The sequence below is a fragment of the Phalacrocorax aristotelis genome, chromosome W (genome assembly GCF_949628215.1).
Source record: "Phalacrocorax aristotelis chromosome W, bGulAri2.1, whole genome shotgun sequence".
In the NCBI taxonomy this organism is placed as follows: domain Eukaryota; kingdom Metazoa; phylum Chordata; class Aves; order Suliformes; family Phalacrocoracidae; genus Phalacrocorax; species Phalacrocorax aristotelis.
Genome location: NC_134310.1, coordinates 22,245,657 through 22,257,969, shown reverse-complemented (window position 1 = coordinate 22,257,969; position 12,313 = coordinate 22,245,657). Strand labels below are relative to the sequence as shown.

Below are 12,313 nucleotides of genomic sequence, written 5' to 3'. Positions count from 1 at the left end.
CTTGGACTTCTTATTGCAACTTCATCGCTGTCTACATGAAAAAGCAATAATGGATAATAATCCAAGGGCCGTACCAGGGTAGGAAGTTTTCTCATAACATCTTTAACCCGGGCCCCAGGGAGGCAGCAGACTTCCCGAAGAGTGTGTCTGGTGAAGATCCATCTTTTTGACAAAAAGCTATTTCATAAAATCAAAAACATTCATTGGCAAAATCAACCAAAACTCTAGGATTCAACTGAAAACGTAAATGTTGAAGAGCTATGGTGCCCATTTTTAACATGATCAGGCTCCATAATGCTCAGTTCCTCTCTCCAAATACAGCAACTATTTTGAAAGTACATGCCATTTTAAATTTCATAACAGGGCACTCAATCAAAGCTACAAACATTAGTTTGGTTCCCACATAAAAACCTTAAAACATTTACTGAATCTGTGTTACAGGATACTGTAAACCTACAGTTAAGGGTTTTACGTGACAATAAATGTTTCGTACTCGCTAAAATGGAGGTGGAGTAGAATGCAGTATATACTACCTCAAAATTGACTTTCTACAGTCTCTTATTTTCAAAATAATCCAAAGAAGCCCGCATCTATAACTATATATCCCGTTTTCCCTCCATTGGTAAGATTTCTACACTTCAGGAAAAAAGTATGATTACTGCTTCAGCTCTCACTAAATACTCATGTAATCTGTAATTCAAACATGAAATAAGTAAAGCAGTTGGAACAGTGATAGTGTTCTGACACAGTATTCTGGTGGCATAAGCTCTGGAACTGTTCGCTCCACACCCCACCAATATTTCATACATTCAATATTTGGAAAAAGCTAGCTGTTCTTTTTTTTTTTTAAAAAAAAAAACCACCACCTCATTACATATTTTGTGGGTGTGCATATACCTGAACGCATGTGTGTATGGGAAGACATGAAAATAAGAAGTGGAAGGGTATAGAAGAAATTTGAGAGTTTAAAAAAAACCCACCAACCCTAACAACAATGAAAAAAAATCACATGAATAAAAAGCCTTCTGCGCTGGTTTTGGCTGAGAAGGGGTTAATTCTCCTCACCGTGGAGGGTCGGCTACCTTTCCAGCTTCCCGCGCTCTGCCGGGTGGCGGGGGGGGGAGGGGTGGGTGGGGTGGGGTGGGGCTGGGAGGGGCAGGGCCATGGCGGGGGCGGCTGACCCCGACTGGCCAATGGCATGTTCATTCCATACCATGTGACACCATGACTAGTATATTTCGGGGGGGGGGGGGGGCAGTTTGCAGCTCGGGGGAGGCGTGGTGTCGGGTGGTGACCAATTGTGTCGCGTGCGGTTTGTTTCGGCGGTTAATTCCTCACCTCCCCGGCTCCCCGGGGTTTTGCGCCTCTCGTTGCTCTCCTTTCCATTGCATTTCTGTTGTTGTTTCTTTTAATATGAATTATTAAACTGTTCCTATCTCAACCCACGAGCATTACCCTTCTGATTCTCTCCCCCATCTACCGGTGGGGGAGTGAGCGAGCGGCTGTGTGGGGCTGAGCCGACGGCTAAACCACGGCGCCTTCATTAAGCAAGCTATTAAAAATTGCCTCCAAAATCCTGCAAAAGACTACAAGAAGTCCAAAATATTTGGATTCTGAACTAGTGAAACGCTCTCTCTTCCTCTCAATGTGTGGGCATTTACTACCTTCTTGAATTACTCAATAATATTTTTTCCTTCAGTTTTATCATATTTTTCTCTAAACCCAGAAATGTGCAGAGCTAGAAGAGAAAGTATGTGTAATTTTTAATGTAGTCTAGTAAAAAACACAAGTGAATATTGTGAGACGTATACAACAAATAACACTGATGCAACATATCACATATTAAGCTAAGTTTTGACCGATGACATCTTCAGTGCCCTCTTTGGGAGCATTCCTAGAATGCATTTTCAGAGAAGTCCCAATCCTACAAAAAGGCATGTTTGTAACTGAATGACAGGGAGCAGCAACATTGCTTTTAATATATATCACACTGGAAAAAATTGTATGAACATGTGAAGTAATAGTATAAATCAAACCTGTATCACAGTGAATATAAAAAAATGTATTAGCTTTGTTATTTCACAGTTTTAACTGCTTTCAATACAAAAGATTTAATGGCTACTGAAGGAATTTCTTTTAATATGGAAAGATTCTGGCAGATATTCACAAAGATCTTGCTTAAATTTTATTAAAAATAGTTAAGTATTTTGAAAGCCTAAAATAAAGAATTACAGATGACAAAACCTTTCAATAACCTAAGCCAGCTCATTAAGCCACAGAAATTATATCAGGATCTGACAGTTACTCTGTTTAAGCTGAGAGATATGTTAGGCATGCAGAAATACTGTTATTTTAATTAAGATAGTTAATTGTTTTGTTGAATTGTTTGGAGACAATATGAAAATTAGGCTCCTTTAAGGAATCACAGACTCACAGAATAGTTGAGGTTAGAAGGGACCTCTAGAGACTGTCTAGTCCAACACACACACCACACACACACACCCCCCCCCGATACTTGGTATAGGCTCAGTTGACTCTGATGCCTCCCTTGACGGAGCTTGTTCCGCCTCAATTGTTCCCAGGGCACTATACCTGTTCTGTAATTGCAGATCTGCAGGCAGAGGAGTCGTCTTCATTCTGTTGCCAGAAGTCACAAGCTTCAGGTCCTCCCTGACATGGGAGTCTCCATCTACTGGTTATAGGGTCACATGATAATTTGGGTTGGAAGGGTCCTCAGTAGGTCATCTAGTCCAACCTCCTCAAAGCAGGGTCAGCTACAAGATTGGACCAGGTTGCTCAGGGCTTTATGCTCCTCTGAGCACAGCCTCTAAATGTACCTCCTTTGCATCATTTGCAAGCTTTTGCCTCTGCAGGGTCTCTGAAGACCATCTCCTGCCCATGCTACGCAGCTGTATTGGGAGCCTTATGGAAGACATTGTATTCGAGGAGTTAGGGATCTTGAACAGGCTGTCTACTCTATTGGGGCTTGTACTTAGGGCTTGAGAAGCCCATATGTTATTAATATAACCTGTAGCTTGCAATATCTCTTTGGTAAAGGTAAATTGTATGTGGATCAAGGGGTGGAATGTGGAGATCCTGACCGAGAAACCGTTGCACATTGAGGAGCTAGTGATCCACATAACAGTTAATGGGAGTAGGCCCAGGCCTGTGCTGCGCCGCACAAATTCCTTGGCCACAGGATAAACTCAGACAGCTCATTGCAACTGAGGAGCCTGCAGGCAGCTCCCACTTGGTACCGGTGACTACGCCACCTACATGGCCTCGCCTTTATCTAACAGTGCAGCAACAAGTTCTCATGAGAATATCCTTTAGGAATAGAGTTGTTTTCCTGTAAGGAAATTATATAATAGCTTGCAGTTTCGAGCAGTCCCAAGCTGCACGCAAACTGCACTCTCGCCTACCAGTTATATAGCTGCTTCCCAAGCGCCAACTGAATCATCTTTGAATTTTTTTTTAACTGCCTTACCTCATTTTCTTCCTCATGTTCTAATATAGCCTGTAGAAAAGCCCTCCGCTCATGGCTTGAAGATTTCTGATCAAACATTCCAGCCTGAATAACTTTTTGATCTACATTCAGTTTATACTTTGCAGCAGCGAGTATCTTCTCCTCCACACTGTTCACAGTGCACAGTCGCAGGACTCGAACCTCATTCTGCTGACCAATTCGATGAGCTCGGTCTTGGGCCTGCAAGTCCTATTAGGCAAAGAATATGGAATGATGCATAACGTAACTGCTACACAAATCACTCCCTGCTTAAAGGACACTGTAACGTTGGGTTTTATTAGCATAACAAAAAGAAGTGCTCAAGCTACAGCCCACCACAATTCATCTAGCTCATTCCTGACTATCCTCCTTCTTGGGAATTCATCAGACCCAGGCAGGCAAACTGGAGGGAAAAAAATATGTGCATGCTCTGTACAAGGTGAATGCAGTAAGTCTAACACTTCTTGAAAGCATGTGCAGTAAGTGACCAAGATAGGCCACAGTGTGCAATTCTTCTCTGCCACTCAGAGTTCATGGTCTTTCAGGCCAGAAAGGAACCCTGACATAAAGCAACTCTCCAGCCCAGGTACAAGAACAGAGGCAACAATATAAATAGGTATACATTATAAAGTACAGATATAAACCTGTGTAGCTAAAGCAAACCACTATTTCTGAATATCTTAAATGCATTAGTAATTTTATGTATTGGGTCTGGCTAGAATGGAGTTAACTTTCTTCATACCAGCCTGTCAGGGGCTTTTGCTGGTTTTGTCTGGGATAGAGTTAATTTTCTTCATAGTAGCTAGTATGGGGCTATGTTTTGGATTTGTGCTGAAAACAGTGTTGATAATACAGAGATGTGTTTGTCATTGCTGAGCAGTGCTTACACAGAGTGTAAAATGTGTTCATCTGATTCGTGTCAATATGGAACAATGCTAGGGTCACACGGTGAAGTGTGACCCTCTAACATTTGACCGTTCTGTTTGTGCTTGTGTAACCGAGGGCCGTTCAATTGACTTGTTAACTGTCTTAATGGTTGGAATGTTGATTGGCGATTTGTTAAGTTAATTGTTAAGAAAGAATTTTAGTTAGGAGTAGAAACTAACACCTGAGAATTTTAACAAGATAATAAATAACGCTTAGGCCAGACAAGAGGGCATTAGCAGTGAATGCTTCATTGACAAGAAGCCTCCTAAAAGGATACAATTCAGTAGAACTTCAAGGACTAACAGTGGAAACATCTTGCTACAAAGGAGAGTGCCAAGATAAGGGAAGACCACAAATCAGCCAGCAGTGATAACAGGGAACTTCTTGGCTCAGAAGGCGCTGAAGCATGGAAACTGGGGAAAAGGTAATTCCGGCAGGGGGAGATTGCAACCACCGACCCAATTCAGGACCAAAAAGACTTGCCCCCCCACACCCGTAAAGAGCATGCGGGCTAATCTACATGGCAAGCGTGGCTAATTTAACTACGGCTGACCAACGGCAAGTGGGATGCTTATCACTGACCAATGAGTGTAAACTTAGGCGTGTTTTTACTAATTGTTATTAATTAACTGAATATAAACCCTGTAATTTTGTATGACGGGATGCACGTTAGGCAGAAGAATCCCCCGTGCATCCAGCGCTGCTTACTTGTCTCTATTCAATAAATTGTAAACTTTAATTGGAATTCCGTTTAAGGCTAAATTAATTATCACACAGAGTCAAGGCCTTTTCTGCTTCTCACACCACCCCACCAGTGAGTAGGCTGGGGGTGCACAAGAAGGTGTGGGGGGGACACAGCTGGGACAGCTGACCCCAACCACCCAAAGGGATATTCCATACCGTATGATGTCATGCTCAGCATATAAAGTTGGGGGAAGAAGAAGAAGGAAGTGGAGGACATTCAGAGTGATGGCATTTGTCTTCCCAAGCAACTGTTACGCATGATGGAGCCCTGCTTTCCTGGAGATGGCTGAACACCTGCCTGCCGATGGGAAGGAGTGAATGAATTCCTCGTTTTGCTTGGCTTGCATGTGGGGCTTTTGCTTTGCCTATTAAACTGTCTTTCTTTCAACCCACAAGTTTTCTCACTTTTACCCTTCCGATTCTCTCCCTCATCCTACCGGGGGGAGTGAACGAGCAGCTGTGTGGTGCTTCATTGCCAGCTGAGACTAAACCGTGACAGGGCTTGTCCAGGATGGTGCTGTGTCATGGATTTGTCACCAAAAGAGTGTTGATAATGCAGCAGTGTTTTGGCTATTGTTGAACACTGCTTGCACAGCATCAAGGCCTTCTCTGTTTCTCACTCTGCCCGCCCCCCGCCAGGGAGTAGACTGTGGGTGGGCAAGGAGTTGGGAGGGGACGCAGTCAAGACAGCTGACCTGAACTGGCAAAAGGGATATTCCATGCCATATAATGTCATGTTCAGCAATAAAAACTGGACAGAGTGTGTGCGGGGGGTGGGGTGGGGGTGTATATGTGCGTTCGCTTCCAAGGTAGAATAGAACAGAACGGAACGGAACAGAGTAGAACAGAATAGTTTCGTTCAGTTGAAAGGGGCCTACAATGATCATCCAGTCCAACTGCCTGACCACTTCAGGGCTGACCAAAAATTAAAGCGTCTTATTAAGGGCATTGTCCAAATGCCTCTTAAACACTGACAGGCATGGGGCATTGACCACCTCTCTAGGAAGCCTCTTCCAGTGTTTGACCACCCTCTTGGTAAAGAAATGTTTCCTAATGTCCAGTCTGAACCTCCCCTGCACAGTGCAGTTTTGAACCATCCCCACACATCCTGTCACTGTATCCCTCTTCACCAGGGAGAAGAAATCAGCACCTCCTTCTCCACTTCCCCTCCTCAGGAAGCTGTAGAGAGCAATGAGGTCGCCCCTCAGCCTCCTTCTCTCCAAACTAGGCACGCCCAAAGTCTTTAGTCACTCCTCATAGGACGGCCCTTTCACCAGCTTTGTTGCCTTCCTCTGGGCACATTCAAGGACCGTAACATCCTTCTTAAATTTTGGGGCCCAGAACTGCACACAATACTCAAGGTGAGGCTGCACCAACGCTGAGTACAGCGGGACAATCACCTCTTTTGACTGGCTGGTTATGCTGTGTTTAGTGCACCCCAGGATGCGGTTTGCTCTCTTGGCTACCAGGACACGCTGCTGACTCATGTTGAGCCTACTATCAACCAGCACCCCCAGATCCCTTTCTGCAGGGCTGCTCTCCAGCCACTCCTCTCCTAGTCTATACTTGTGTCCAGCATTACTCCGTCCCAGGTGCAGAATCCTGCATTTGTTCTTGCTAAATTTCATGGCATTAATCATTGCCCAATGCTCCAATTTATCCAGATCCCTCTCTAAGGCCTCTTTGTCTCTCAAGAGAGTCAACAGCACCTCCCAGCTTAGTATTGTCAGCAAACTTGCTAAGGGTGCATTCAACTCCTGCATCCAGATCATTGGTAAAAATATTGATTGGAACCAGCCCTAGAATTAAGCCCTGAGGAACACTGCTGGTGACTGGTTGCCTGCCAGATGTAGCCCCATTCACTACAACCCCTTCAGCCAGTTCTTCACCCAGCGCCCTGTGTACCTGCTCATCTCACAGTTGGGCAACTTGCCCAGAAGGATGCTGTGAGGGACAGCATCAAAAGCCTTACTAAAATCCAGAAAGACTACCTCCACCGCCTTCCCTTCATCCACTAGGCGGGTGACCTTATCATAAAAGGATATCAAATTGGTTAAAGAGGCCTTTCCCTTTGTGAGCCCATGTTGGCCGTGCCTGATGATTGCACTGTCCTTTAAATGCCTTTCAGTAGCACCCAGTATGATCTTCTCCATAATTTTTCCAGGTACTGAGGTTAGACTTAACAGGTCTGTAGTTTCCTGGGTCTTCCGTCACACCCTTCTTATAAATTGGAGTAATGTTGGCTAGCTTCCAGTCATCGGGGACCTCCCCAAACGCCCAAGACCTTTGGTAGATGATCGAGAGGGGTCCCGCTGTAACGTTTGCTAGCTCCTTCAGTACTCTGGGATGAATCCCTTCAGGCCCCATGGACTTATGAGCATTCAGCTGATACAACTGCTCCCTTACAATTTCAGCGTCCACAAATGGAAAGTCACTGTTCCTGCAGTCATGGTCCTCCAACTCATAGGACCGGGCAGCCCAAGGTCTATCACTGATATTAAAAACTGGGGCAAAAAAAGCATTGAATGCCTCCGCTTTTTCTTCATCCCTATTTGTCAGGTGACCACCTTCATCAAGTATCAGTCCAATGTTTTCCTTGGGCCTCCTCTTGCTATTAACGTACTTAAAAAAGCCTTTCTTGTTGTCCGACACGACGCTGGCCACTTTCAATTCTAGTTGAGCTTTAGCCTTTCATGTCTTCTCCCTGCATATGAGAACCATGGCTTTGTAATCTTCCTGCAAAGCCTGACCTCACTTCCAGAGATCATACAATTTCTTTTTCCACCCGAGTTCCAAGAGGAGTTCCCTGTTCAGCCAAGCTGTTCTTCTGCCCTGCTTGCTTGACTTGCGACACCATGGGATTGCCTGCGCCTGTGCTTTTAAAAGGCGATTCTTAAAAGCTGACCAGCACTCATGCACCCCTAAGCCCTCAAAAGCAGATTCCCAGGGGACACCGGTAACTAGCTCCCTGAGTAGCTTAAAGTTTGCTCTCTTGAAATCCAGGGTAGCAACTCTGCTGACCTTTTTTCTCATTACACTGAAAATTTTAAACTCAACAGTTTCATGATGACTGTGGCCAAGGCAGCCACCTACCATCGCATCCCCCACGAGTCCGTCTCTAGTCACAAACAACAAGTCTAGGAGGGCATATTTCCTAGTTGGCTCACTGAGTACTTGTGACAAGAAATTATCGTCCACAAACTTCAGGAATTTCCTAGGCTTGTTTGTCACAGCGGTACGATATTCCCAGCTGATGCCTGGGAAGTTGAAATCTCCCATAAGGACAAGGGCTACCAATCTAGAGATTTCTCCTGATTGCCTATAGAATAAGTCATCAGTGCTATCATCCTGGCTGGACGATTGATAGTAGACACCCACGACGACATCTGCTTTGTTTTCCATCCCCCTAATCCTCACGCAGGGACTCTCAACCACATCATCCCTAACTGTGAGGGCTGTACAATCAAACCTCTCTCTCACATACAGTGCAACTACCTCCACTTCACCTGCCCTGACTATCCCTCCTGAACAGCCTCCATCCCTCCATCCCAGCACTCCAGTCTTGGGACTCATTCCACCAAGTCTCACTAATACCAGTGACAGCATGGCTCTGGGAACAGACCAACACTTCCAGTTCATCCTGTTTGTGTCTCATACTGCATGCATTGGTGTACAGGCATTTCAGATGTGCTCCTAGGCCCTGAGTGCTCTCTGGAGCAGAGTAAATGCTCCCATTAGTATTGCCAGCCTCAGGCGATGCCATGCCAACCCTTGGTTTACCTTCGGCAATCCTCTTGGTATCCCCTTCCCCCACTGATTCTAGTTTAAAGCCCTCTCAATCAGTCCTGCCAGCTTACGAGCAAAGATGGTTTTCCCCCATCGGGTCAGGTGGATCCCGTCAGGGCCCAGCATACCTTGTGTTTCAAAGACACTTCCATGGTTATAAAAACCAAAGTTCTGGCAGAGGCACCAGTCCCAGAGCCAGGTATTGGTGTCTTGGGCATGCCTGTTTCTTCCAGTGTCTCTTTTATATCTTTCCTTCACTTATTAAACTGTCTTTATCTCAACCCAGGACTTTTCATCCTTTTGGCCTTCTGATTCTCTCCCCCATTCCACTAAGGGGCTAGTAAGCAAGCGACTGTGTGGGTGCTTAGCTGATGACCAAGGTCAACCCACCACAATGTGGGGCACCAAAAAGGACTGTGGTGGGTTGACCCCGGACAACGGCCAAGCACCCACACAGCCACTCGCTCACTCTCCTCTCCCGTGGGATGGGGAGAAAATAGAAGGAAAGCGAGAAGAATGGTTGATCGAAATAAAGACAGTTTAATAGGTGAAGCAAAATCTGTGCATGCAAGTAAAGCAAAAGAAGGAATTTATTTATTATTTCCTTTTGGCAGGCAGATGTCCGGCCACTTCCTGAAAAGCAGGACCTCAGCACACATAATGGTTGCTTGGGAAGAGAAATGCTGTGACCACAGATGTTCCCGCTTCCTCCTCCTTTCCTTGAGCTTTTATTGCTGAGCATGATGACATATGGTATGGAATATTCCTTTGGACAGTCTGGGCTGTGTCCCCTCCCAGCTGTCCCGGCTGTGTCCCCTCCCAGCTTCTTGCTCACCCCCAGTCTACTCGGTGGTGGGGCAGAGTAGGAAAAAGCAAAAGCTTTGCGGCTGTGCAAGCACTGTTCGGCAACAGCCAAAACACTGGTGCATGCACTATCAACACCGTTTTGGTCACAAATCCAAAATACAGCACCATATGGGCTGCTATGAAGAAAATTAACTCCATCCCAGCCAGACCCAGTATAGACTCTAGTCCAGCTACAAGAACAGAGGCAAAAATATAGCTGGAGAGAGATATATATATAATATAATCTAGCTATAGACCTGTGTATCTAAAGCAAATCACTATTCCTGAGAATCTTAAATGCATTAGTAATCTTAGAAATTATTTCACCTGCTGCATGAGCTTTTAACTTTGCATGGAGAGCCATTTATTAGTGCCTTATGATTAAAGGGTGAACAAAGTTATACCAATGAAACAGAAAATGTAGACTGTAAGACTCCAACTTTGAGGATTCCCTGACACTCAGAAAAACTGTATACACAGACACAGAATCACTTTACCAATTTAAAACAAAACACTACTTGACTGTAGAAGTTTGCCTTACCAATTCTTCTCAAAGCAGCATTTTATGATATACTTTCATTTCACTGTCAGTCTTCCCAAATTAAAACACAAAGCCTAAAAAAGCACAATTATTTCCATATTACAATAAAGATAATTAAATAAAAATAACCTGGTGAGGATTCCAATCACTATCAAAGATTATAACAGTGTCAGCAGCCTGGAGGTTCAAGCCCAGCCCTCCTGCCCTTGTACTCAGCAAGAAGATGAAGTACTGTGAGCCAGGTTCATTAAACTTCTTCAGCAGGGCAGCTCGATCCTCTGATTTTGTTGTACCTGAGAAGAAATTAAAAAAGAAATTAAAAGTAACCCCATGACAAAGAGCTGCTTCTGAAATAATTTAAAAGCAATCTTAGTTGTTTAAGGCACACGTGGAAGGGAAATTTTAGCTCACTTGTTCTTTGCCATCTCAGCTATATTTTCTATAATATAGACGCAAACACTAACCATGGATGTTTCAGCCAACTGTCTATAGCACTTGGGAGGAGGGTTCCCAAACTTTTATTTTAAGTAGGCTTGACATTTCAAAAGGGGACTTTGAAAAGATGCAACTATTTGACAACATTTTATGACCGACAGGTTTCAATAGATGATATACACACGCAATGTGGAGCTTCAGTTTTGATTAAGGCCTTATGAGCACTCACAGAATCTAAATATTTTAAAAACTATATGTGTACACAAACACAGATTTATTAACGTTTCACTATTGGCCTTAAACATCGAGATTAATATCAAGGGAACAAAAATTCTTAAAAGATCACATTCAAAACACAATGGTGACGATAGGGGAGGGAGAGAAAACAGAGGATTCGTCCATGGTAAAAGGCCTACACAAAGCTCTAAGTAACAACTAAGCACTGTACACATTGGCAACAAAGTGAATTTCCTGTACTTTGACAATCAGTTTTTACTGATCAACTTGGACTGACCCTCTGCTTGTTTTACCTTTTTACATCTCTGCCTGCAGCTGAAGACAGACAGAAGTTTGATATTTTTATTCGGATGTCCATACGCATATAGTACAACGGAGGAAGTTTTTCTACTACATAGTCAAATTGCTGAACCAGAAAAACACTGCCAAATTTATTTTCATTCAGCTTACCGTCAAGACGTAAGTAAAGGAAATTTCGAAATGCAAAATAGTCCTCCATAATGGTCATGAGTGATGTCATTTGACAGAAAAGAAGCACACGATGGTTAGTGGCTTGCAACTTAGGTAAAATACGATCAAGTAGTTCAAACTTCCCCGAAGCCCGATAAAGCTCAGCTCTGTTTAAGAGGAAAAAAAAACCACAATAAACGCCATGACAAACTTGCTTTTAGAAGAGTTTTTAATAATGCAGTCTAATTACAATTGTGTCATATGATGATTATAGATAGATTCCTTTACTCAGAGGAAAACAAAACTGATAGCACTTTTCTCTCTTTAAATCTGTTTATGATGTTGATTGAAATAAGAAAAAAAACCCACATGAATTGCATCTATGTATTTATTTGTTAGGAAAGGGTTCCTTCCCCCAAATATAAGAATTCTGTGAACTCTCAAGCACATCAAATATCTTCCTTTATGAGCCCAGTATTTTTTTTTTTCCCACGATTTCTCAAAATAAGCATTATTTCTGAAGTACATAAGCATTTTATTGGGTTAGATGCTCTCCCACAGGGTCTGCTTTCAATCAGCATCTACTGGAGCCACAAGTTACGTTCATTAAGTAAGTTAACGTTAGAATTGATTACTTTTCCACTCACTACTGTGCATGTGAAAGCAAAGGAGTCCAGACCAGACTGGTTTATATACAGAAACAATGGGAAAAGCTTGATAGTGGACATATTCTTTTATTGTATACAATTATAACTGTCCTGAACTATATTTGCTCTGATTACTAATCTTCTGTGCAAACAGACTGAGCACTAGGTTTGTATGCAAAGATGCTTAAGCCAAAA

The 12,313-nt window shown here is 43.5% G+C and overlaps 1 protein-coding gene across 2 annotated transcripts in view; it reads right to left on the bottom strand.

Moving 5' to 3' along the window:
• Window positions 1–1,740: 1,740 nt before the first annotated feature.
• LOC142049639 (SWI/SNF-related matrix-associated actin-dependent regulator of chromatin subfamily A member 2-like) overlaps window positions 1,741–12,313 on the bottom strand; it is a 124,515-nt gene continuing 113,942 nt past the window's right edge. Inside the window, exons 23-27 of one of the 2 annotated variants that reach the window (XM_075077517.1) lie at window positions 11,472–11,638; window positions 10,479–10,642; window positions 3,488–3,715; window positions 2,593–2,774; window positions 1,741–1,924 (exon numbers count right to left, since the gene is read on the bottom strand). In XM_075077517.1, coding sequence (XP_074933618.1) covers window positions 2,760–2,774; window positions 3,488–3,715; window positions 10,479–10,642; window positions 11,472–11,638 — 574 coding nt within the window. In that variant the 3' untranslated portion in view covers window positions 1,741–1,924; window positions 2,593–2,759. Of the gene's footprint in view, window positions 1,925–2,592; window positions 2,775–3,362; window positions 3,716–10,478; window positions 10,643–11,471; window positions 11,639–12,313 lie in introns of those variants that run through there. The other variant, XM_075077516.1, reaches the window with a different exon arrangement.